Here is a 26,574-nt window from a genome sequence, read left to right as displayed (position 1 = left end):
GCCCACAGAAGCAAAACTGGTGTGTCAAAAACAGCAGCTTGTGTGGAACGAGATACGGAAAAATGGATAAAAGGAAAAAACGGAAACTTCTTAGGCCACATAGACATACTGACATTCAGTACAGGGCAGCAGTATTTTACTTGTTGTTTATTTGTTTGGAAAAATCTTTTTGCGGGTCTGAAAAGAGCATTTATTACATTTACAGATCCATAATCCTTTCTACATACTTTGGATCTTGTTTTAGACTAAGGGTGGGCTGGAGTATTTTTTTATATTTTATGTTTTATTTTAAACTAACCTACCACAGGCCGGATTGAATCAGCTTGGGGGGACGCATTTAACTCCTGGGCGTTAGTTTTCCCACCCCTGCTCTAATGCATGTATACTCGTACTACTCGCTCAAGAGAAGGAAAGAGATTTCCAAGGGAGTTTCCAGCCTGTGTTACACATGAAGGAAACCATTATGAGCTGAGAGCGAGTTAGACCTCAGGATGGGACCAATACATGAAATGGTGAACTCGTGAAACATTACCCTGATGTGGGAGGCGTTGATATAACCCGTGTTGTTCTCCTTAGTGGGCACTAGCTCCACACGTGTGTCATCGTACGGTAGCACATCCTGAAAGCGGTTCCTCTCTCCACTTTCGGGCAGCTGGGCGATGCTACAGTCGCCAGCCGGGCGCCGCTTGGGGATGAGCTCGTACTCTGTGAACACCATTCCTTTCTCCATCCGCTGCTCCAACACCTTACACTGGGATGACAGGTATACAGGTACATTTACCTGATGGTTAAAACCCACATAGGACAGGCATCAGGGCCACAAACAATACGGAACAACTGGTCGAAGAAAGCCACCCATACACTTGAGTTTCCTAGCAAGTAGGACAGGATTTGCGTTTACCTGGAAGATGGGTTCTGATATCTTAGTAGGTCACCAGTCACCAGTAGCATTCAAATCCTTTTCGGTTTAAACTACAGACATGTTTTGAAATACTTAAAATCTATTGTAACACACAATGTGAAACACCTCTGTGGTAACAGATTACAACTGATAACTGGATGTACAACAGACTTGGAGGGTAACAGGCGAAAGGATGCCCCCTCAGATCAATATCTCATTGCTGACACAAATAAGCAAAGTTTATTGAAAGACATTTGGAGACGGCTACATTGACAGATGGAAATAGTATTTTAGTACACCTAAAATAATCAAATTCATAGAAAATTTCATATAAACCAATTAGAAGTATATTTAAAGTGTACTAAAATGCTTTCCATAATTTCTAATCATACAGTGGGGAGAACAAGTATTTGATACACTGCCGATTTTGCAGGTTTTCCCACTTAAGCATGAAGAAGTCTCATTTTTATCATAGGTACTCTACAACTGTGAGTGACAGAATCTAAAACAAAAATCCAGAAAATCACATTGTATGATTTTTAAGTAATTAATTAAAATTGTATTGCACGACATAAGTATTTGATACATCAGAAAAGCAGAACTTAATATTTGGTACAGAAACCTTTGTTTGCAATTACAGAACAGGGATTTTGGCCCACTCCTCCATATCCTTCAGGTTTCAGGGCTGTCACTGGGCAATATGGACTTTCAGCTCCCTCCAAAGATTTTCTATTGGGTTCAGGTGTAGAGACTGGCTAGGCAACTCCAGGACTGTGAGATGCTTCTTACGGAGCCACTCCTTAGTTGCCCTGGCTGTATGTTTTCGGGTCGTTGTCATGCTGGAAGACCCAGCCACGACCCATCTTCAATGCTCTTACTGAGGGAAGGAGGTTGTTGGCCAAGATCTCGCGATACCTGGCCCCATCTATCCTCCCCTCAATACGGTGCAGTCGTCCTGTCCCCTTTGCAGAAAAGCATCCCCAAAGAACCATGCTTCACGGTTGGGATGGTGTTCTTGGGGTTGTACTCATCCTCCTTCTTCCTCCAAACACGGCGAGTGGAGTTTAGACCAAAAAGCTCTATTTTTGTCTCTTCAGACCACATGACCTTCTCCCATTCCTCCTCTGGATCATCCAGATGGTCATTGGCAAACTTCAGACGGGCCTGGACATGTGCTGGCTTGAGCGGGGGGATCTTGCGTGCGTTACAGGATTTTAATTCATGACGGCGTAGTGTGTTACTAATGGTTTTCTTTGAGACTGTGGTTCCAGCTCTCTTCAGGTCATTGACCAGGTCCTGCTGTGTAGTTCTGGGCTGATCACTCACCTTCCTCATGGTCATTGATGCCCCACGAAGTGAGATCTTGCATGGAGCCCCAAACCGAGGGAGACAGACTGTCATCTTGAACTTCTTCCAATTTCTAATAACAGTTGTTGTCTCACCAAGCTGCTTGCCTATTGTCCTGTAGCCCATCCCAGCCTTGTGCAGGCCAACAATTTTATCCCTGATGTCCTTACACAGCTCTCTGGTCTTGGCCATTGTGGAGAGGTTGGAGTCTGTTTGATTGAGTGTGTAGACAGGTGTCTTTTATACAGGTAACGAGTTCAAACAGGTGCAGTTAATACAGGTAATGAGTGGAGAACAGGAGGGCTTCTTAAAAAAAAACGAACAGGTCTGTGAGAGCCGGAATTCTTACTGGTTGGTAGGTGATCAAATACCCATGTCATGCAATAAAATGCAAATTAATTACTTAAAAATCATACAATGTGACAAAAATGACAGACCTCTACATGCTTTGTAAGTAGGAAAACCTGCAAAATCGGCATTGTGTCAAATACTTGTTCTCCCCACTGTATAGTATAAGTTTATTAAAGTATGATTTTTTTTTCTCCATTTGAACACATTTAAGTGTTAATGCAAGCATTAATATGTAAAAAGCACTTAATTATTTACAAAATATTATTACTATTAACTGCACAAAAGTAAAACCAAAATAATACACTCAAGTATACTACTTTCTGGAGTTTGGGGAACAGGCTAGACAGTGTTTAAATTACAGTTAGAAACAAATGATCAACCATAAATTTGAGATGTTCTCAGTGGCATCTCACTATCTTGCCCCCAGCATACTAACTCAACATATTACTACTTCAATCAAAAACCATCAACATTTTTCCTACTAAAGTGGGTGAATTATCTTAAGGCGTCCCTACATTTATATTACATGAAATATTTTATCTAGCTTACTTTGATTACAAATATTTGATTGAAAAATGTGATCAATCCACCTCAAAATATTGGATAAAATTACTTAGAATATGTTGATGACAACAAATTACAGTTTTTGTTTCTGAAGTCTAAGGGCTGCCTGAGAAAGTGTTCAAAGAAGAAATTGTGTTTTCTGAAAGAATGTGGCGTTTTACCCCATGTTACCTGGTATTTCCATTTACACAGTCATTTACCTAAACTGTGCAAATGTAAAAGTACTACTGATGTAGTAGTATGGAAACTTTAAACACCAGTTGGCCTTCCCAACCCTAGATTTAAAGTATTTCCCCATAAGGTTAAAATAAACAAAACCAGCCTAGAGAGTTGTCCACTGCCTACCCTCTCATCGTTGGAGGCCTTCTCAGGTTCGTCTTTGCCCCCCTCGTGTAGGGGCAACCTGGACAGGGTCAGGCCATTGAGGGCAGCCACCTTCAGGGGACCCATCTTCTTCACCTCAACCCGCTTCTTCATGCCCTGTTCAGGAGGATTGAGGGAGAGAGAATGACCGAGCGGGACTAAAGGACAACAATGCCTGAAGAAGTGCAGTGAGGACGTTCCTGCCTGACTGGATGACGTGCTTTCACCTGGAATGACACTGAACCAGCTAGTGAAGTCGCCCTGCAACATTCCGTTCAGCTACAGGTACATTTGGTGAACTGGCCACCCAACACCACAGGAACCACCCAGAATACCAGTGCATTTCAGGAGGGATTGTGATGTCAGAGGTTTAGTCACCTGACCAACTGAGTAACTTTGTGATTGGTTTACATGAGACTCCACAGCATTCCACTGTTCCGTGAATCTTGGTTCGTTCACTTGGTGTGGATGATAAATAAAAATGTCACTATGCTAGGAGGATTTTTTTTAAATTAACTAACAGGATTTAACATGTCCCTAAGACATGAACACTGGTACAATCTGTTCTTTGACCAACAAAAGGCCCACTGACACCTTGAATCAAACTTAAGAGCCAAACGGACAAAAGGAAAAAAAAGAATACTTGTTCTGGAAGTGCTGGAGGAGTGGGTAAGACTTACGACAGGAGGCAGGCCATCAATGGGTTTCTTCCCAGCAGGAACGTCTGACACAGGCCTCTTCTTGATTATGTCCTTCTTAGCCTTTGCTTTGGTCTGCCCACTCATGTCACTGTCTGAAACCGAGGGCCCCATCCTGCCAGGCTGACCGCCCACTGAGTAATGAGGCTCCGCCTCCTGGATGATCTGGTGTGCCTGATAGCCCGGGAGGCCAGAGATGACAAGTTCATGGGAGGAGCCGATGGGATACGCAGGTGGGGGCTCCAGGGGAATCTGGCCCGGACTGGCTAAAAGCTGCTGCGGGTCAGGCCCGGACAATAGCGCATCGTGGGACCGGGGAGTGTGGCGCCCACTCTCATCCTCAAACTCCTCCTCCTCGCTGCTGTGCACCAGCATGGTGGCGTCCGACAGGGACTTCTTGTGGCCGTAACGCACGTCCTCCTTCCCCTCCCCCCTGTCCTCTGACTTGGTCCGCTCCAAGAAGACGTTCAGCTGGGAGCCTGAGGAGGAACCGCGAGGTGCCGAGAGTGGGGTGTCGCCGGCCGAGGTGGACGCTGCCCTCTCCTTGACCCTCATGCCCTCCAGGCCGTAAGCGAGGCCGGCGATCTCGATGGAGTTGCGTTTGCACGCATCCCGCTGGTGCGGGGGGCGCTGCGGTGGCACGCCGAGGAACAGCGGCTCTGACACCTCCTGCAGGGAGTGGGCAACGGGCAGGCTGTCCTCCTGGAAGGTCTGGACTGAGTGGTGCACGCGCCGCGTGATTATCAGGTCCGGGTTGCTGCTGCTCACATACAGGTGGCGGGACAGGTCCGGCGTGCTGTTGGCGGGCCGCGGACGAGCGCCGTACGGGTAGGGCGGTGGTGGTCGGTAAACCTGGGTCCTCATGATGTTGGCCGCTGGGTACTCCTGCGCCTGCTGCAGCTGGACGTTGGTCAGCTCTGGCACGCTCACGGCCCCCACCACCAGACGCCTCTCCGTGGGGTAGGGGTAGGCAGAGGGGCCGTGGAAGCTGGAGTTGAGGTGGAAGGGGTAGTGGTGGTGCGTCCCGCCCCCTCCCCCGTGCTCCCCCCTGATCTCCGGCTGGCTGTAGACCAGCGGGTCGGGCCGGCTATAGGCGTACGAGTTCCCGATGTTCAGGTTCCTCATGGAGTGGCTCTGTCGGTGCTCGTGGGCGTGCGCTATCCCGCCGCCGCGGCCCTTCTGCCTCATGACCGTCTCGTAGTCCGGGGTGGCGCGGTACGACGGGGGGATGAGGGCGCTGTGGCGGTGCGAGGGCACGTAGTCTGTGCGGACGACGTCGCTCCCCGTGATGGACGGGTTGGAGGACATGGGCGACGGCTGCATGTAGTGCTGGGGGTTGGTGAGGGAGCTGGTGCTGCCGTTGCGCAGCCGACCGCTCCCCCCAACGTACTCCAGGGGGGAGCGGTCCAGGCTGGTCTGGGAGTGGTAGTAGTAGCCGTTCTGGCTGTTCACGTACAGGTTGTCTGGAGACATAAAGGGTCGTGTTAAAACCACGGCAGCAGGACGGAAACACCCGCTCAGACACACTTGGGATTGGATTCACAACTCTGTGGGTACCTTGGGAGGACGTGTAAGGCTCCGTGAAGTGGCCGTTGTAGTGCATCGGCGGTGGGGGCATCATGTAGGCCGGGGGCTTTGGCTGAGGAGGGATCAAACAAATGCATCATTCAGTAGCAGCACGCGTGATCTTAAAGTAGCCATTTGTTTGTGTTTAGTCTTCAGTTCAGAAATGCCTTTATTTGATATTTTTCCTTATTGGTCTGTATGTTTCGTAAACATCTGAAGACCAAAAGCCCGCTTGGGCTTGAGCTGGGCCTGAACATGGCACATTGCCTGGATACATGCATTCAACACCTGGTCACACATGCTGATTTCTCATATGCGTGCGTAGAAGCGTTTTAGATCCAGACCCTGCAGCGAGGCCTAAGGCCACAAGACATAATGAGGGCAGTTAAAACAGTAGGCAGGCTACTGGTTTAGTAACAGCATGTGTGTGTGTGTGTGTGTGTGTGTGTGTGTGTGTGTGTGTGTGTGTGTGTGTGTGTGTGTGTGTGTGTTTGGTTCACAGGCAGCTCACCAGAGACATCCTGGTGGAAGATCGCCGTCTCACTGGGTTCACAGTAGGAGACTGGGTTTGGCTGAGAACAGGAGAGACATTTTTAAAGAGTCAACCAAACAGGTCATAGAATCCACAATGCTTTCAAGTTCAAAAGGGACTCGGGGAAGTTGTTTAGAAGAAGGCTGAATAGTTCAGATCAAATTGTCTCCATTAAATGAAATCTCCCTTCATCTCCCCAGGGAAAAATGTGATAAACAGTCCAAGAAGTCATTTTAAGACTTCCTTTTAAATGGATAATAAGTCCTCGTCCCGACACCATAAAAGATGTGGTGACAAGAGGAGTGGTGTCATTTCAGAATCTGGGGTGTTTTGTAGGGCTCTGGCTGGTTGTTAATGGAGGCTGTTGGCCTGTACTGTAGGCGGTGGCTGCGGACAGCGTTGCTCACCCCTTGTTAGAAGGCAGAAAAGGAAAGCGAGGAAAGGAAAGAGTGAGAATGGACTTCTGGGAGCCCTCAGAAGGTGGAGGAGATTCAGACTCCTCTCTGGAGGGAGGAGGAGATGGGACAGGAATGAGGAGAACACGCACGCAGAAACACACCGCACCAAAGAAAACTGGGCTAGACTTGTGGAGAGTCACACTTACAGGCTACTGTTGTTAATCTTATAAAACTTGTGCCTGGCCAGACACATCCGGCACACATATTTGGAGGTTTCCATGTCTTCCTGTAGAGGGAAGAAAACACACAACATAAGACATTCAGTACACTGGACTAGTGGTTGCGCTCTTCCCATTCACTGACCTAAATACAACGACATGGTGCTGAGACCAGTGGTTGTTGACCCGGCACAGAACATGTGACTTGATTACCACCGAACAAACATACGCTCGCATGTTTCTCTCGAGAAGTCCTGTACACATTCGCAGGACACGCACTGTGCGTGTATAGGACTCAAGTGTGTGTGAGGGAAAAGGTGTACGATGGGAGGAGGAGAACTGCGGCGTGCGCAGCGTTTTGAGGAGCTATGTGACCAGAATGAAAATGGTACTCACGGTCTGGAACTGTACGCTCTCCTCTTTGTTGGCCAGCTCCAAGGCAAAGAAAGACTTATTGTGAGTCATGTTGTTAATTTCATTCCACCTACGCAGCCAATTAAAACACAAGGGGCGAGAGCATGAGGCAGTGGTCACATTTAGAACTGGACTTAGGTTTCTGCTGTGGAAGGGTAGGGACATTAATAGAAACCACAACTGAGTCAATATTAAGACGTGTCCGTATTCAACACTGTTCTTAGCATTTAGCCTGGGATATTCTAGCCCAGGGTTTCCCAAATCTCTCAGAAGTTACACATTGTAGTTTTTAACCCAAACTGGCACACAATTAAATTAGTCAAGAGCTTGATGAGTAGCTTTCTAAATTAATAAGTTGTGCCAGTTTGGAGTTAAAACAAATGTGAAATGTATTGGTAGGCCAAGGATAGGTTAGGGAAACTTTCTTCTAGACAAAATTATACTTTTACTATACTTTTACTTGCTAAAAAGTAAGGTTTGAGTACAGCAACCATACAAAAGACTATGTCTGTGGAACAATAATTCCTTTCCAGTAACCATTACAACCAGATTTCCCCAAAAGAAAGCAAGTTGAAATTAGATCTGAAATTGTCTGTTTTGGTATTTTAGTTGCTAATGGTTTCCACCAGAGGCCCTGACAAACTGAAAACCCAAGTCATTGGCAACTCCACTACAAAAACATCCAGCTATTATATATTATTTACCAGGGGGCAGGGCTACCCAAGTAGAGGCCAATCTGATGTTTGTGCTGGCTTGGTCTAAAACTGGTATTTTTATCAACTTTGGCACCAACGATGTTAGGGTAAAACAGTCACCGGTCACCAAGTGCAACAGTTTTAGCATCTAAAGTAGTTAAAACTATTTTTTTATATATATCTAATAATGTATGTTTGATTAAATTTACCTCAATGGTTAGATTTCTCTAATTATCAGTCCAAAATAAAAATTACATATTACTAAAAGCCTTTTTTAGCTTATCTTTACCAACAGAGACAATAACTCAGGACAGCACAGTGTGTCTACCTAACAAATGCTAACATATGTGACCCGAAAGTACAGGGAAAATAGGATATAATGTGTATTAGAATGTTTTCATTAACCCTAACTTTACACCAGCACTGTTGAACAAACCATTTATACCAGTGGTTCTCTAATGTTCACGATCCAGAGACCCTTTTTGTGATTGCCAATCACAGACCCCACAACACAAAACCCAACTTGAATCAGGAACTAATTAAATGCTGATGACATGGAAGCAGAGATAACATTTGGCAGTTTAAACTGATTTCCTGTAATTTTTTAAATTTGGTCATGAGGCACAGATAACTTATTCCAGGGATTCTTCAGACAAAATATGTTTAACCTGTTGTTTAAGAAAACATATACAGTACCAAAGTCTGGAAAAACCTACTTAGTCAGCGTTTCTTTGTTTTTATTATTTTTCATATTTTAAAATAATAGTGAAGACATCAAAACTATTAAATAATACATATGGAATTAAAAAACATTTTATATTGCAGATTCTAAGTAGCCACCCTTTGCCTTGATAGCTTTGTATACACATTGCATTCACTCAACCAGCTTCATGGGGTAGTTACCTGGAATGGATTTCAATGAACAGGTGTGCCTTGTTAAAATGTGTTATAATTTGTGGAATTTCTTTCCTTCTTAATGCGTTTGAGCCAATTAGTTGTGCTGTGAAAAGGTAGGCTTGGTATACAGAAGACCATCATTATGTCTGTATTGTAATAGTACATAATAGCACAAATAAACTATGAGAAACAACAGTCCACCATTACATTAAGACTTTTCAAGAATTTTGAAGGTTTCTTCATGTGCAGTTGCAGAAACCATCAAGCATTAAGATGAAAGTGTCCCTCATGAGGATGCCATAGGAAAGGAAAACCCAGAGTTACCTCTACTGCAGAGGACAAGTTCATTAGTTTTCAGTCTCTGAAATCAGCAATTAACTGCACTTGAGACCGCAGCCCAAATAAATGCTTCACACTGGTCAGGTAACAGACATTTCAACATCAACTGTTCAGAGGTGACTGTGTGAAACAGGGCTTCATGGCCAAATTGCTGCAAAGAAACCACAGCTTAAGGACACCAATAAGAAGAGACTTGCTTGCACTAAGAAACACAAGAAATTGACATGGTAGAAATCTGTCCTTTGGTCTGATGAGTCAAAATGTGATATTTTTGGTTCCAACTGCCATGTCTTTTTTATGAGTGAACAGATGATCTCTGAATGTGTGGCTCCCATTGCAAAATATGGAGGTGTGAGGGTGTGGGGTTACTTTGCTGGCAATACTGTCTGATTTATTTAGAATTCAAGGCACACTCAACCAGCATGGCTACCACAGCATTTTACAGCAATACGCCATCCCATCTTGTTTGCCGTTATTGGGACTATCATTTATTTTTCAACAGGACAATGACCTAAAACACCTCCAGGCTGTGGAAGGGCTATTTAACCAAGAAGGAGAGTGATAGTGTTGCATCAGATAACCTGGCCTCTACAATTCACCCGACTTCAACTCAATTAAGATGGTTTGGGACGAGTTGGAACGCAGTGTGAAGGAAAAGCTGCCAAAAGGTGATCAGCATATGTGTGAACTCTTTCAAGACAGCTGGAAAAGTATTCTAGGTGACTGTCTCATAAAACTAGTTTAGAGAATGCCAAGAGTGTGCAAAGCTGTCATCAAAGTGGATACAAAGTGGAAGAATATAAAATATACATGTATTTTGATTTGTTTAACATTTTGGTTACTACATGATTCCATGTGTTATTTCATAGCGTTAATGTCTTCACTATTATTCTACAATGTGGACAAGAGTAAAAATAGAGAAATTCCCTTGAATGAAAATCTGCCTGCAGACTTTCTGCTGTCCCTCCGTGGAAACCAGTTTGAGAACCAATGATGGAGTATAAGGAGCTGTTCCTTATAATTTCATCTAAAGCCTACAATTCCTCAATGCCAAGTCACAGGTTCACAAAATAAAAAAGTGCCGTAATTATATTCTATCTATTCCAAGAGACCACTGATTCATCTAATAATAATATTTAGCTGTGGACTGAACCAGACTTGATATGCTGACTAAATGTGACAGAATTACTGCTACTGGCTTTAGACACACATACCAGAAAGTGTCTAATTCAGACAATTCTTATTTAGAATATTCTCATATTATTGGACAGTTTTAAAGTATTAATGTAAACCATGTAAAATGACTTCAGAAAGTATTCAGACCCGTTCACTTGCTCCACATTTTGCTGTTATAGACAATTGTTAAAAAAATATGTTTTGCCATTAATCTACACACAATACTCTATAATGACCAACCAAAAACACATTTTTAGAAGTGGGGCAAATTTTTGAGAATCAAAAAGAAATATCTTATGTACAAAAGTATTCAGAACATTTATTCAGTCTTTTGTAGAAGCACAATTGGCAGTGATCCCAGCTTTTCTTCTAAGTTATGCCTGCCAGCTTTGCACATCTGGATATGAACAGTTTCTCATATTCTTCCATGCAGCTCCTTTCAAGCTATGTCAAATTGAATTCGGAGTGTCAGCAAACTGCGATCCGGTCTCCCCACAGATGATCAATGAGGTTCAAGTCCAGGCTTTGACTCGGCCACTCCTGTGTTGTGGGTGTGTACATTGGGTTGTTGTGCTGAAACTCAAATCCTTACCATAGCATGAGGTCCAGCACACTCAGGATCAGGTTTTCATCAAGGACTTCTCTGTATTTTGCTCTGTTTATTCTTCTCTCAATCCTGAACAGTCTCCAAGTCACTGCCTTTGAAAAGCATCCCCATAACGTGATTTGCCCACCATCATGCTTCATCGGAAGGATGGTATTTGCCAGGTGATGAGTGGTAACCCGGATACTTTGTTCGGCCCGAAATCCGGCTCTAAGAAGTGTAGGTGGGTTCAAACTTCTTCCAATTAACAATGATGGAGCCTGCTGTGCTGCCGGGAACTTCAGATGCTAATCAATGTTTTTATAACCTTCCTGCGATCTATACCTGGAAACAATCTTGGAAGTCAACCTTCTAATGATCTTAGAAGTCTACCTTATACAGACCGGTGTCTGCCCTTCTCAACCATGTCCAATCAATTGACATCAAGGATGATCTAACCATACAGGATGCATCGGAGCTCAATTTGGAGTGTCATTCCTAAGATTCCTAATACTTAGGTACATTAGATATTTCAGTATTTCATTTAAAATAGACACACATATTGGCACTCAATATAAATAAATTGACACAAAAGAAGTCCATAATGCAATAAAATGTGGAGAAAGTGAAGGTCTATGAATATTTTCCAAAGACACTGTTTAAAGAATAAAACATTTAATTTCAACCTTACTTGAACACGAGGGGTGGTCTGCCATTTTTGTGTTTGACAAAGATGCCATCAAGACAAGCCCCAAGGAGAATATCAGCGCCTTGGCTGTCCTGTGGGAATGGGATCAGAGGATTAAATGGATAACAGCTAACGCCAAATGTGGACCTCACAGAGCTTAATGTTTCTGGGTGGTCTACAGTTTTACATCTATGAAAACAATCCAAAACGGCAGCACCATTATCTGCTGCTTTTTAATATAAAGTAGAAGGCCTGTAAGGCTTTAGGGGTGCAAAGGGAGGTAATACGGGGTGCTTATGTTCACCTTGGCTGGGGTACTCTCCTGGCCATACCCCTCCATCTTCTCCACTTCCTGCATGTACAATAGCTCCGCCTCTGGAGCAGGCAACCCCCTAAGAGAAACAGAAACACACACACACACACAATGTAAAAAAGCTACATAAACAATACACATGTACAGGGCTGAGCCGGGAGCGTTCCCCAAACGTATCCAAGTATAAATATTCCAACATATTGGACATTTTGGAAAAATCTCATGGGGGGAAAACGCCTAACAGCAGTCTCTTAGTTTCATCTTTGTTCATTTCATCCAGAGAATCTTACTGGAGGAATTAAGATTAACTGTCTTTCTCAGACAGAATGGTATATTTATTTTTTTTGTTTAATAATTTTAAAGTATTCTTGTGCCACTTTATTCACATTTGCTATCGCTACTACCACTGTTAATAAAGCTGACTGCATCGCTAACTGCCTAGCCATTTTACAGCCGTCAAATGAGGTGTGACGTGAACAGGGGAAAGTTCATTTTAACTGAAAATTGTAACGGACATTGGAATTTAGAGGAATAACTGTCAATCATTTCTGAACTCAAAGACTGATCTGGAAATGTAATCAATTTAAATGGAATGTACACAAAAACTGATTTTAAATATTCATTTGTTAAACACACCTCAACCTGAAACATGTTGATGACACCAATTGGAAAGTGTCAGTCTAGTTAAAATCAACCGCACAGTCAACTACAGCTGTGTAGTACGCCTAATTTCAACTAATCTTTCTCCCTACTCGTTGTTTACAACACATAAAGCAAACCACATCATACACCAACAGCAAGGCAAGAATCAACTCCTCACCACTGGCCTACAGAGCCTATCTCAACCCGAGCTCCCCCGCCGCTGGGGCCAAGGTATGAACCTATTCCCAGGCATGGTATCTCTGGGCTTTATCTACACAGCTCTTTCCAGGTTTCTATCGATTCAGACAGTCCATGTGAAGGATGAGCAGAAGGCTGGAAATCTGCGGGCTGGAGGGATGAAAACCATCTGGCCTCGGACTGGAGAAGTAAGGAGCGTTGGTGCCAGGGCATCCCTGTCTCTGGGCTTTTTATCTGTCTGCCTCCCTGTAAATCACAGCTCAGGACATACGGCCTGACAACTGGGGCCAGGAGAAAGAGAAGCACCATGTCCTGCCTTACTACATGGATTGAATCTGGACTTGATTAAAAGCGTGGCGTTCGCCAGTCTCAGGAGATGTGATGGAAAGGGGTTTCTGCAGAGAACGCATTTTCCACAGGTGGAAAATCAGATGGAGGAACATCTAAAAATCTCACCTATAGTTCTGGTAAAGCAGAGCCACTTTCTGAGTGGCCTCCTCCAGGACTCTCTCATCCTGGATCCAGCCCTTTAAAGAAAACCATGTCACAGTGCATTAGGTTAAGATTTAAAACTGATACAACATACAGTAAAATATACAAACAGTATCCCAATACAGGCTGGCCCTCTTTACATGTTCGCTGTTAGATGCATCGCACACGTTACCACACTAACATAATTAACCTACAGAAGCACCAGACCCCGGCTGACCCATGGGTCCAGATCTTTCTCCACCAAACGATGAAAGTCAGCGTTTAATTTTTATGCACCTAGATTTTTGGAATATGTTTCAAAATAAAGATGCAAGAGTTAATGAGTCTGTGGTGGTTTAAAGAATGGTGAGGAACTTTTTAAAGAATTTGTTTGCTTTTGTAATGATTTTTATGAGTAGTATAATAGCTTAATTATTTGCTTTATTCTTCGCTGTGAAGCATTTTGTAATTTTATTATTGTATGTTATATGTCAAATATTAATACTGTTCTGCAAAGTCATAAAAAAACTACTTACAATAGGAAAAAGCACAAACTTCTGAAGAAACTCCTGTGAATCATAACGATCAAAGTCACCAAAATCAGCTGAAATAGAAATAACGAAAAACACAATGTTTGTACACTGGATGAACACAAGCAACTTGAATGCAGTCACGTTTTTTCTGACCACAAACACAAATGGAAACCTCACTTAAACAGGTCAGAGTAATGCATCTATTTCTGAAGTTAATGCGAGCAGACAGAAAGCATGCATTACATTTTCAGAATGGCTTGACGCGTCGCTGGCGGGGCTGTGGTGTACAATGACAAGGCAAGCCCATTTTAGAAAAGCAGGGGACCCGCATGTTACAGCATGGAGGAATGATGGAACGTCTGCACTGTAGCGGTTAAAGCAATCTCATGCTAGCCGTAAACTATGTTCACAGCTATGTCCGGCATTTTAGGCATTAGCAAGGCTAGGGAACAGGCACATGCCCCACTAGCGGCTATGTAAAAATAAACCATGTCCCAACATCATCCAAGCAAATCAATCAACTTAGTAGGGCTTTTATATGTCAGCAAATACTTAAAGGTTTCTTAAAGCATTCAGTATTACTAGAATGCTATACTGCATCAGCTTGCTATGCAGGTTGAGCAGTGGTTTGGACCTAGCAAGTGGTCTCAATTGCGGTGATTTGTTAACACCCACTGTTGCCTGATATAACTTTGCCAGTTGTGTCTGAGATTCTTCTGACAAAGCCAAGGCGAGAGCCCGGAAATGTCAAGCTAAACTGATGGAAACAAAGTTGATGTGACTTGGTCTTGGCTGGTTAATAGGCTGGTTAGGGTCTTACGGTGCTTGTTAAGTGTCCTACATTAACAGAATTGTTCTAAGCTCATTAAACCAAGAGTAATGTTCTTGACCAAGCTTTTCAAATAAACACGGTTAAAATATTAAAACATGTTCATGTTTTAATAAAATAAAGCAGACTGTTGAATACTACCAACAGATATCCCAGTCGAACCTTCACATTTCTGTGATTTAAAAAATATATATCTTAATATATAAGCGTGAGTCAAGAAGATTCAGTAACGATCTTTGTGATCATACTCATGACTCCTGCTGCATTTTGGAACTGCCAACCACTTCAGGATCAATTAAGCATTTGCTGCGGAATATACAACAGGTCATGCCAGCAGCGGATGAGTAGCATGCCAAAACACTTGATGTGGCCACCAAAGGCATCACCTGACCATACAGGGTTGTATTTCCTTTTGTCACATTCAGAAACAATGTTCGGTATTGATATTATGCTACCTTGCACAGCCAAACCAGCCAGTCGGATGGCCTGTTCTATGGAGCAAGGAATCCTGCCTTCCAGAACGTCTTTCTTCAACTGGAGGTAATACTGATATCTGTAGGGAGGTAGAGGAAGTTAGGTAATCAGAAGTTGTGGATAGAAAAATGTACTAGTTTGACCCCTCGGCAATTTCACAGTTTGACAGAGCAATACTGAGACAAACTTTAAGACACACGTAAAACAAAAAAACAACAATTGCAAAAATTTTGGTGGATATTCTGAAGCAGTCCTTGTGCATAGTTATAGGAGTTGGATTAAATATCTGCATTATAGAAAATGCAGTAATGGTACACCAGTCAACCATCTTAGGGTTGAACACTTACGCAAGCAAAATAAAAATAAAAATTCTTACAAATATTTCCCATCAGAAACAGAAGGTCCCCTTATAATAAGTGATTTCAAGTTTTAAAACTTCACTAAGCATAATGTTAGCATACCACTTGCTATTCTGTAATACTACAGAATTGGTCAGGGGTCTGAATACTTCTGCCCGCCACTGGAAGTTACTTTGAGTTAACCAGGAAACACATGGAGGCATCATTTAGGCCAGGGAAACAGTCTACAGAAGTGTCTAGTGCCCCTCTGTGTTGAGTGTATATCTGACCTGGTGATCTCCTGCTGCAGTTGGGCCACGGTGGAAACATAAAAGACCACTCCAAAGTAGACGGTGGGCTCCAGGCCATACTTGTCCAGCTGCTTCTTTAGGGGCTTTTCCAGGTCGATCCATCGCTGCTGGTTCTGCTTGTTGAAGTACCACAGGCTGAAGTAAGTTATCTGGTGGGGGAAGAAAAAAGATAATCTCAGGCATAATGACAACATAATAATTGGATTGAGAACACGGAAATGTTTTCCTTATTTTAGTTGACCAGTAAGTAGGAGGTTTAAAAAAAAAAGAAAAAAATCTTTATTATACCAGGTTAGTTGACTGAGAAAACGAGTTTTTCAGCAATTTATTATCTGCTTTCCCCAGGGACAAAATATCAGATACTTTAACTTGCTGGCTCGGGATTTGATCTAGCAACCTTTCGGTACAGGCCAGATTCTTAATACACAAGGCTACACTAGGCTAAGTTTGCTAGTTGATCACTTAAACTCCCAATGCGGTATAAGTTAAAGTAAAACAAAATCAGAGTTTCTCTCTACAATTGTCGTCAGACAACAGGTCACTACTGTAATTGGAGCAACAACTACACTTGGATCTTATGCTGTATTGGCTCTGAGCAACCTTGCATTAGCCAACTCAACAGAAACGAAATGACACATCTACAGTATTCTTATGTAGCTATGTTTTTATTCAACTGTACAGTTCAGAAGTTACCAGTGAGTTAACATGTAGAATCCTTTCTTTGTCAAACAACTTGGTAGCTAAACCGTAAACACCTTTTTATGTTACTTAAAATTCATGTAAAAGTTTTTGTGCATATAGTGGGACCTTTTTACATTGGAAAGCTTCTATTTAAACTCACCTTAAAACCAGTTTGTTCTCTTCCCTCCCACTGTGGGAGTCATCCCTTTGTAGAGCGCAAACTTATATCCAGTGAAAGAGCGCCCTCTTCAGAACAAATAATGAATTGCAAACAAATGCAATCGGTCTCTTATCAGTGATTAAATCGCCAATATCGGTAAACTGCTAATAGGCTATCTGCCGATGAAATCGGTCAAACGATATATTAGTCGGGCTCTACATAGTGTATGTATAATATATCATTTCTCAAAATAAAAATACAATTAAAAAGTGTTGTTTTTTTTTTGCGTAAAAACCCGATATGGCCCGGAAGCTAAAAGATTTGCCCTACACCAAGCCCACCCCAATGGCCTTCAGGTTTTACAAGTAGTATAGATCACTGACTCTTCATCCTTCAATATTGTTCCTGTGCATCTCTGACAAAGAAGTTCATGTTTACTGCCTGTTATATGACATGATTTTTAACAGATTTGAATCACTAGATGGTGCTTTTCCTGCAATTAGGGGGAAAAGTGTTAATCTAATCTGCTTACATTAAACAAGCATTGGTTAAGGGTGCGTGCACTCAGTAGGCAACAACTTGTTTCTTTTTGTCTTTAATCGAAAAGTTGTCTGTAACAAAAAACAAAAACTGATCCAGATTTGTCTGAAGTACACCTTTTCTTGACTAATTTGTGTCAATGGAAACTGCGGGGACCTGGAAGCTGCAGGTCAGTGTTGAGGGAGGGACACATGCAAGTAGCTAGATAGCCTCCTCCGTTTGCTCCATCTCTTCTTTCCTTTCTTCCTCACAATTTGCTTCCTATTCCCTCCATCCATTCTCTCCTTTTCCTATTCCCTCCCCTCCATCTCTTCTTCACTTTGTTCTTCTCTCCTTTATTCCTCTTCCATTATCTCCATATCTTGTTTCCTGTCCCCTCTGCCCTGGTAGGCTAACAATCTTTTTTTCCCAATTAATAAGGTTATTCAGGTTAAGAAAAACAATACCTAACACTATTGTCCATGCTTCCCCTTTCTCTTTTGCTGCAAATGATTAAAATATTTAAACGAACAAAAAAATCACATCAAAAACGGATCCATTTACGTCGCAATTAATGTTGGATGAACAACTAGCTAGCATGGTAAAATAGTACTGTTGGCTAGCAAAACTTGCTTTGCCTTACGTGATTGATTTTCAATATAACGGGGGATACAATTGTGGCAGCAATATTGATCGCTTCATCTAAACGAGGTGAGAAAATGTGTTTTAACTGAAATGTTAGCTAATTAATGTAGTCAAGGAACCTTCAACTTGTGGTGCTATGGTGATCTCCTTCCTTCTACAGAGGCGTACACTATAAAATTATGTTTTGCGCACCGGGAGAAAATGGGTATTGTCGCGCGTGGTGCTCACAGGTTGAAAAACCGTCTTTTCGAACGCGGTGAGGACGTCTATTCTTCTAGTACAGCTCATCTACATAGAGCGTATTGGTGGCTCGGATTACTATGACAATGCAATGTGTTTTCCTCAAATCGCATGCACTTTTCCTTGCCGTGACGGGGTGCCACGGTAAAATTAACGCAATAGAATCACTGCTTGCAGGTACCTCTCAGTTATTTGTGGGCGCATATCTTTCAGAGTTCTATGTGCAAAGGTCCCACGTGAACATCAAAGGTTCCACCAAACAAATTCATACATTTGTCTCAGTAAGAATAACATTTTCCAGATTTTATTCGAAACTTGCTACTGCAGTTATATTGTTTATCCTATTCCATCACAAAAGTCTGGAAAATTACCTGAGGCACTCTCTCTACCTAGGTAGTACTGAACTTCAACTGCGGGCATCTGAACCATAACAGTAATTCTGTAGTCAAAGTGTAAATGGGCAACCTCTTACTGGACAAAAAATTAGCTGATTTAGCACAAACAGCACCATATAGTGCATAGGGTAATATACAGTTGAATTATCAGAATGTTCGAAGAACAACATCAATGACTATTTTCACTGAACAGTGGAAAACCCCATCACCATTCACAGGGAATACATCACAAAAGAATGAATAAGTAATGCTCCAGCCTACAGCGCCACACTATTTGTCAAACAGTGACCTAATACTGCATATGGGTGGGCTTGGGATGTAACACAGTGACTAAAACAGTCAACGCGCGTGCGTTGTCTTGTGCCATGTCTGTCCCCACCAAACACAATCATGACATTTTTTTTCTCCTTCAAACCTCCATGTCCAACTTATTAACTATCAACTTATCAGTTTTACTTTCATGTAAATGAAAAACAATATTTCCCATGGTTCCTTTTTCTTCTGAGGCAGCAATATTATGATAAATGTGCAATTCATGTGGTTGTTTTGAAAGTAACTTGTTTGCTGAAGTTCCAACCAGGGTTCAATTTGTTGTTCAATTATTTGCGATACAATGAAGAATGATTTCTGAAAAGCATTTCATTTTACCAACCAAACTGCAAAATTGGCCAGTATGAGCATAAAGGATATAATACTGTACAGATAATTTTCATAACTGTATCCCTCCTATAATGACTTTCAGAGCCCTATAAACCTCAGAGCCCTATTTTCATGCACTTTAGAGCACTGAGAGGACCAATATATTAAATGTGTGTTTGTTTAATTAGAACAGGCAACATTTTGAAAATGCTGACGTTGAAAAGCAAATGTTTCCCATTATTTGAAATCATGCATGGTAAAAACATTTAACTTGACCGACAAACCCAAAAGGAAAGTTACAGACTGCTGCACAGCCCCTCCCTGGAGTTGAGCAGTGTGCATCACACAATGAACGGTGGTGTGGAACAGTATTGTTTATGATAAAGGGAGTTTGGCCACAAGCCTGACTGTGTGATTGCTCTGATTACAGTTATACCCTTGCTACTGATAAGATGTGGCAGAGTTGTTGGAGACTTCGGCGAGTAACCAAAAGATTGCTAGTTTGAACCAGTGACCCTCAATGGTAAAACTGTTGTGGTGCCACTGAGCTCCAGTAATTTATCCTGGCTAAGAGCTCTTTTAAATTAGATCTAAATTATCACAATGTTGTGGCAAAATGTATTTAAAAAAAATAAATTACAATTATATCACTAGTATATTCAACAGATTCTTATAGCGAAGACAAAACATAGGCTATACATTTACTGATGATGATATATTAATATTTCAGAAAGACTTACCTTCCTATTATATACTACTATATATTTATATACAGTAACAATGTTAATAGATGTTTATTTTAGTATCCTGTCCTAAAGTCTTTCAGTCTTCATACCTCCTTACCAGAGATTCATAGACACATTACTGGACGAGTACGGTTATCCTCTACGCCAGGGCTGCCCAAACATGTTCCTGTAGAACTACTCATTAGAGGCAGCTGTGCTAGATTAGTGTTAGAGAGAACCTACAGGACAGTCGGTCTAGGTTTTACAGTTAGTAGAGTGAGATTCTAAAGTAATCCCAGCACAGGGGAGTGTAAGTAATCCCAGCACAGGGGAGTGTAAGTAATCCCAGCACAGGGGAGTGTAAGTAATCCCAGCACAGGGGAGTATAAGTAATCCCAGCACAGGGGAGTATAAGTAATCCCAGCACAGGGGAGTATAAGTAATCCCAGCACAGGGGAGTATAAGTAATCCCAGCACAGGGGAGTATAAGTAATCCCAGCACAGGGGAGTATAAGTAATCCCAGCACAGGGGAGTATAAGTAATCCCAGCACAGGGGAGTATAAGTAATCCCAGCACAGGGGAGTATAAGTAATCCCAGCACAGGGGAGTATAAGTAATCCCAGCACAGGGGAGTATAAGTAATCCCAGCACAGGGGAGTATAAGTAATCCCAGCACAGGGGAGTATAAGTAATCCCAGCACAGGGGAGTATAAGTAATCCCAGCACAGGGGAGTATAAGTAATCCCAGCACAGGGGAGTATAAGTAATCCCAGCACAGGGGAGTATAAGTAATCCCAGCACAGGGGAGTATGTCTGGCCTAATGCGTCAGCACTGCTAGCCCTATGTGACGGAAGAATGACTAGGCCAATGAGTAATGCCCTTTAAATTAAACAAATTATTCTTTCCACACCCTCGAGACAATGGGATACATTCCAGGTTTCTGATAGTCCCTCCATTGTAAAACAATTAGTTATGCTAGAGAACAATATATCAGGCTATGATAACAATGAAGCCACGCACTTCGGATGAGTAATCTCAAACATAACGGACAACACTCAGCATTTCACTTGCTTTGAATGAGCATACATACCTCTCGTAACTCGAGTCTCTGTGCAACTGCCTCCAGACACTCCTGCCCGGTGCTCTCCACGGAAAGGGTAAACTCAACAAATTCGCCATTGAGCAGCTGAATGCGTGTGACCAGGCAGCTCTTGCTTGAGACGGTGTACCTTCGAGTTCTTTTGAGCTTTAAGCCAAATGGCAAGGGCATGTTTCAACGTCCTTAGGTAAAGGAGTCCTTCCTTGATCCAGAAATGGGTGTTGCCTTTCTAAACTGGGCCCATCGGAGACAGAGTGGATAAGAGCCCACCCATGCCTGGATGCATGGACCCTGCAAAAAGAGAAAGGGAGGCACTGATTGGACAATTTAAATGATTGACATAGATGAAGTAAAACATATTCCATATAACATATTACAAACAAAAAATAGCAGTATCGATGTTATACAAAATTATCTTTTATTTAAGAGTAACAACAGAGTGCAGGCTTTTGATCCAACCCAGCTTTAACACACCACAGACAACTTGATATGGTTGCGTTGGTGCACTTGGCTGCTACATAAGCCTGTGGCTCAAAGGCTGAGCACCAGTGGACATCGGAAGTGGCAGATCTCGGAACAATAAAGCAATGCACAGCTTATTGGTTGCAGTTTCATTTATTAAGCTAATTAATGGTATTGCTGCCCAATCAATATTGGCTAGCCATATCACAGAAGCTGGGGTTCCTCTAGCCGGTAATTGATGCCTATTGGCTGTTTGTAGGCAGCCAAATTGACCAGGGCTACTTCACGTTATAGGTCTTCATGACTCTACCAGACCCAAACTTTTGAGATAGGACCAGTAAGACGAGCAGGTCTGGATCCAAAAGAAATTGAGATAGGGGTTGTGTATGACATAAATGCAATTGAAATATAATTACTGACTGGATCCATCCTTTGTTAATTAAATGTCTGAGTTAAAGAGAAAACTGTGAACGCTTATCTTCAAGTGGAATTTACAGGATTTAAACAACAATATCATTAAAATATATTCCAATAGTTTAAGTAATACTCTGATGGCCTTCACACACTTTCTGACAAGCGATTACACAGACGTTGTCATTTTCCCGTTTCCATACTTTCAAAGAATATTTGGGAATGACATAGAATAAGGAATTTCAGAAAGTTCTATAGAGATTTAGAGCGGGAAAGTACATGCGGGTCTGGAAACAAAGACACTGCAGTGAATAAAAATCACCAAAACCATGCGGTCTCCCATGACCTGAGAACCATAGCCAATCAGCGCTACAGCAGGCCTTAATGCAAATCTGCCATTTGCTGCACACAGAGCCAATTTATGTGTCACTGTATGTTTACAGGCAAAAGGGTGCTTTGAGATCATTAGAAAGCATTGATTTAAGGCACAAACTATCCCTGAATGTTTAATGTTGATATGTAAATACCGCAACAATCTTCTTACATTTCAGAATGCAAACTAGCAAGGGCATGATCATAAATCAGTAACAGCAATTAGACCAGATGTATTGCCACTCTTTTGCTAGCAACCTCTTTAATTAGACAGCTAGTCATGTCAATGCTGAACTATTACAATAAACACTTCGTAAAGCTAGGTTCATTTCAAAGAAATTAACAAGGCCTAACAATGTCTCATTCTGACAGAATTGCTTGTTCAACCTATTTACAGCAATGACTGCACCCCATCATGGATTCGATCTCTCTCTATTTTTAGTTCTGAAATGGTTTTTCAGATCAGAATGTACAGGCCTGTTTTTCCCTTTATTTACACTGTACTTTTCAGTATGGGTGTGCTTGTCATCAGGTCGATTAGGAATGGGATTGCTTTTTTATTTTCATAGATGTGTATTCGGTTGGGGGGGAACAACAAAGGTTCCTTTAACTTTTTTAGACCAGTGAAGACCTTTAATTCTCATACAACATGATTTGACTCCTGCGGTAGTATGTGCATGTGCACAGAGGGTTGCAGAAGTATGCAGTGTCCAGTGCTTTTTCTGGGGCAAAGACACAGTGGCTCAACTTTGGCACCCATGTTTTATTTAGTCTTGACTTAAGTAATTTGACAATGTTTTTATTCAATCTTTATGTTTGTCACATTGAATAATGACAGTCTATTCTTTCTCAAAATGAGTGATGGTTTGTTTGCAAACAAACAGATCTTTTGAAACATCTCTTTGTGGAGAACAAGAGGAACTGAATAGCAGGTTCAGTTCGAAAGGAACATAACGAATGCAGACGCTTCCATAAAGGTGAACTGCACGATACAGTTAACACCCCATCATGCTCTGTGGCTTGTATAAAAATGCTGAGCAGGCCCAGTTACCCTCAACTTTGGATCAAGATGCAAGAGGAAAGGGTGATAGGTGACTTAAAAAAATAGTTCATTATTGGGTGCCTTCAAGGATGATAATGCCCCCAGGACACAAGGGGTCTCTGAATGGTTTGATGTGTAAATGATGTGAATCATATGCTATGGCCTACATAGTCACCAGATCTCAACCCAATTGAACACCTATGGAACATTTAAATAACTAGAAATTAGGGAATATATTTGGATGAATGTGGTTCCATCACTACAATAGTGTCCTAGAGACTCAAATTATATGCCAAGGCTCACTGAAGCTGTTCTGGTGGCTCATGATGGCCCAACACCTTACAACAACATTGTTGTTTTTTCCTTTAATTTGTCTGTATATCTTCACGGCAAAGTCAATACATGCCAGGGGGAGCAGATTTTTATGATCCACATGCATAAAAAAAACTAAAACAGAATGCAATCTAATAATTGGGACAATTAATATGTAACCGGAACATGCATTCGTGCTCTATCATAATTTTTGCCAACTTTTTCGGCTTCAAAAGGAGATTTGTGCATCTTTCATTATTTGTGGTTATTTTTAAGCATTTTAAAATGAAGGGAACTGAAAATCGAATTAATCTTTATAATATTTAACATTTTCAATTGACCTGACATAGTACCATCTGCATGGCTTAAGCTTCACTGTTGCGCAGATTCACTCAAAACTGTGTTTGTAGTTAAGACATGCACCTAATGCCAGGATGCATTTTATACAAACATAAAGATCCTGATCACACTGGAAAGCTCCCTCTTTCTAAAACCTTCCCCAGTAGCTTAATAGAATTTCAGTCACAGAAAATGTCTTGCTGTAGTCCACCAAAAGAAACAATTATTTTGTTCAATTATCGTTTTTTTTCTGGATCTATTTAGTCAATTATTGTCGAAAAATAGGTGAATATTTTCTTTATTATTCTTGCTGATGTACAGTATGCATGTTATGTTAGCTTGCTAGGTAGGATAAATAAAAAAATAGTTTTGCTATCACATTATTAACCGGGACATAGTATATAAAATTACAGAAAATATGCAGATATCTGTGGCAGAAAGTAGCAATCGATATAGGGAAAAGGGCATGACTGTCTACAGACACAGGTTTCATCAAAAACATCTGCATCAATGGCACTCAGGCCATGGCTGCATTAACATAAAGCCTATATCACTGGCCTGTGCACAGTTCTATCAGGTGAAACCTTGTTTAACAGCCGGCTCTCCTCCAATCTGAGCACAAGCAAATTGAGCCTAGGCTGATGTCTGGAGATAAGATTAGTGGATGAGCGACTGGCTGACAGACCACAGCTGTCACATGTGATATAAGTGAAATGGACAAAGCACTCACCAGAAATATGAATGACTGACATCACTCCACATACGGTTATAGAGGGATACCGTGAAAAACCATAATTGCATTACTTCTACCAAAACACAGTGTCTTAAGGAGGTCTACATCCCCTGGAACCGTTTCACATGTTGTTGAGTCACTATGAATTACAGAACGCCGCAACCCTGAATGACCACCGTTGTCCAGAATAAACATTAGTATGTAACCATTTTCAGAATTTATATTGACATTTGGTCACTCAATTTTGTTGCCATATTAAGGCATTCAATATTTTTTACACTAAATGCAAAGATTCGACAGCACATACTATCAACAGTTCCATTTCAATACCGTAACGCATTCAAAACAATAGTGAAATACAAACCAACAGAACTGATACCAACATATACTAACTACGTTCGTAGTTTAATGACATATTGAGAAATTGGTGTTTTAAACATTGACCGTCGTACTTCCCTGCGTTTTAAGATCAGTACAGTGGATGAACACTAGACATGTCCCTCACACTGGAATAACAGATCAACAACATTGAATGTTGACAGTGCAGTGACAGTTCACTCTACTTATTCGACTAATTGCAAAGAGATCGAGTGCCTTTGCTAGCCAACCAATATCAAATATTACAACAATCAATAAAAGGTTAGCTATAACTATATTGTACTAAAGACCGAAAGTCTCCACACAAAAAAAGCACATTTCCGACGTTAGCTAGGTAACCACACTACTTAGTGCAGCTAACAAGTTAGTTGGCTAAGCCTAGCCTTGCTAATTTGTCAATTTTGCTACTTTGCCACAGTAGGTAACGTTATTGAAAACATTAACAGTTTTTAACGCGGTAGATGTAAACCAACAAGCTAATCTGGGTTAAAGCAGCTAGAATAATTGTGCTACATTAAAGCCAAACTAAAGTTAGCTAGCTAGTGCACTTAGCTTTGTAGCAGCGAGGTTCGCTAGCATACCTAACGTCGTCAAAACTGGTTCTCCATCATCACCGGCACAAGTTAACAAAATCCCTGCAAATTGATTACACAGTTACCTTCTTGATGTATTACTGGTCTTCGTCAAACGCAAAATTAGTCCATCTTTAAATTGCAAATATATCCAAAGCTGCCTACAGTCATACTAATTATGTCAAATACTGAAAAAGTTTAGTTTGTTTAGATTGAAGTATGCATGCTGAAACCATACTCGTCCAGCTAACGCGTTCTTCACTTCCTGCCGAATAAAGAGCAACAAGTGTGTATGAATCTCTGCATCCGCGGATCTACATTTTTGTCTTTTATAAAAGTTACTTCCCTGATTTTAATAGACAAAGAAAACTATATAACTTTACATTACATATCATATTTTCCTCAGGTCCATTATGGATTTGATTGTACGAATTCCTTTGATTGAGTTTGATTACTTCTTTAACAGCGGCGTGATACACTGCGGATTTCGAGGCCATGACATCAGACAGCTGGAATGCCAAGCTAGAAATACGGAAAACATATTAGGAACGTCTCTTAACCTCGCCCTCCCCTCACCCTTCAATTAGTTAAGTATTAGCCTAACACTGGTCAAGTGTCAAACAAAGGAGCAATGGAACAAAACCCATACACATTAAATAGCAACGTACATTATTTACATTAAACAGCAACCTATATTATTTACAAATAACAGTTGGGCTAAAAACAAAAGTTGATATTAATATGAATGCATTTATGTTTTAATCATCTCCAGTCATCATTAAGTAGGATATACACATATATATATATATGGATTATTCATCAAGCAGATTTATATGAGTAGACAACTCAAATATGGATAAATAATTTGGGCTAGTATTTGTTTGGAACAGTCACAGGAGAACACGATTTAAAGACGAATTACTTCAGTTTTACTTGCAAGGGCCATACCCTCATGAGGGGGTTGCTGATCCACCTAATGGGAGATGCTACAGCATGATGAGTAAAGAAA

The 26,574-nt window shown here is 41.5% G+C and overlaps 1 protein-coding gene across 7 annotated transcripts in view; it reads right to left on the bottom strand.

Moving 5' to 3' along the window:
- ptpn21 (protein tyrosine phosphatase non-receptor type 21) overlaps window positions 1–26,053 on the bottom strand; it is a 28,431-nt gene extending 2,378 nt beyond the window's left edge. The window contains exons 1-16 of one of the 7 annotated variants that reach the window (XM_020054280.2): window positions 25,954–26,053; window positions 20,936–21,235; window positions 15,819–15,988; window positions 15,172–15,269; window positions 13,891–13,958; window positions 13,340–13,410; window positions 12,035–12,122; window positions 11,734–11,822; window positions 7,335–7,422; window positions 6,927–7,006; window positions 6,730–6,825; window positions 6,302–6,362; window positions 5,782–5,863; window positions 4,207–5,687; window positions 3,509–3,643; window positions 533–781 (exon numbers count right to left, since the gene is read on the bottom strand). In XM_020054280.2, the coding sequence (XP_019909839.2) occupies window positions 533–781; window positions 3,509–3,643; window positions 4,207–5,687; window positions 5,782–5,863; window positions 6,302–6,362; window positions 6,730–6,825; window positions 6,927–7,006; window positions 7,335–7,422; window positions 11,734–11,822; window positions 12,035–12,122; window positions 13,340–13,410; window positions 13,891–13,958; window positions 15,172–15,269; window positions 15,819–15,988; window positions 20,936–21,115 (3,036 nt within the window). In that variant the 5' untranslated portion in view covers window positions 21,116–21,235; window positions 25,954–26,053. The other 6 variants (XM_020054279.3, XM_020054282.3, XM_020054281.2 and 3 more) reach the window with 6 other exon arrangements.
- Window positions 26,054–26,574: the final 521 nt, after the last annotated feature.

This window comes from Esox lucius, chromosome 15 (genome assembly GCF_011004845.1).
Source record: "Esox lucius isolate fEsoLuc1 chromosome 15, fEsoLuc1.pri, whole genome shotgun sequence".
In the NCBI taxonomy this organism is placed as follows: Eukaryota; Metazoa; Chordata; class Actinopteri; order Esociformes; family Esocidae; genus Esox; species Esox lucius.
Note: the sequence above shows the minus strand (reverse complement) of the source record. Positions and strands in the feature narration are given on the sequence as shown.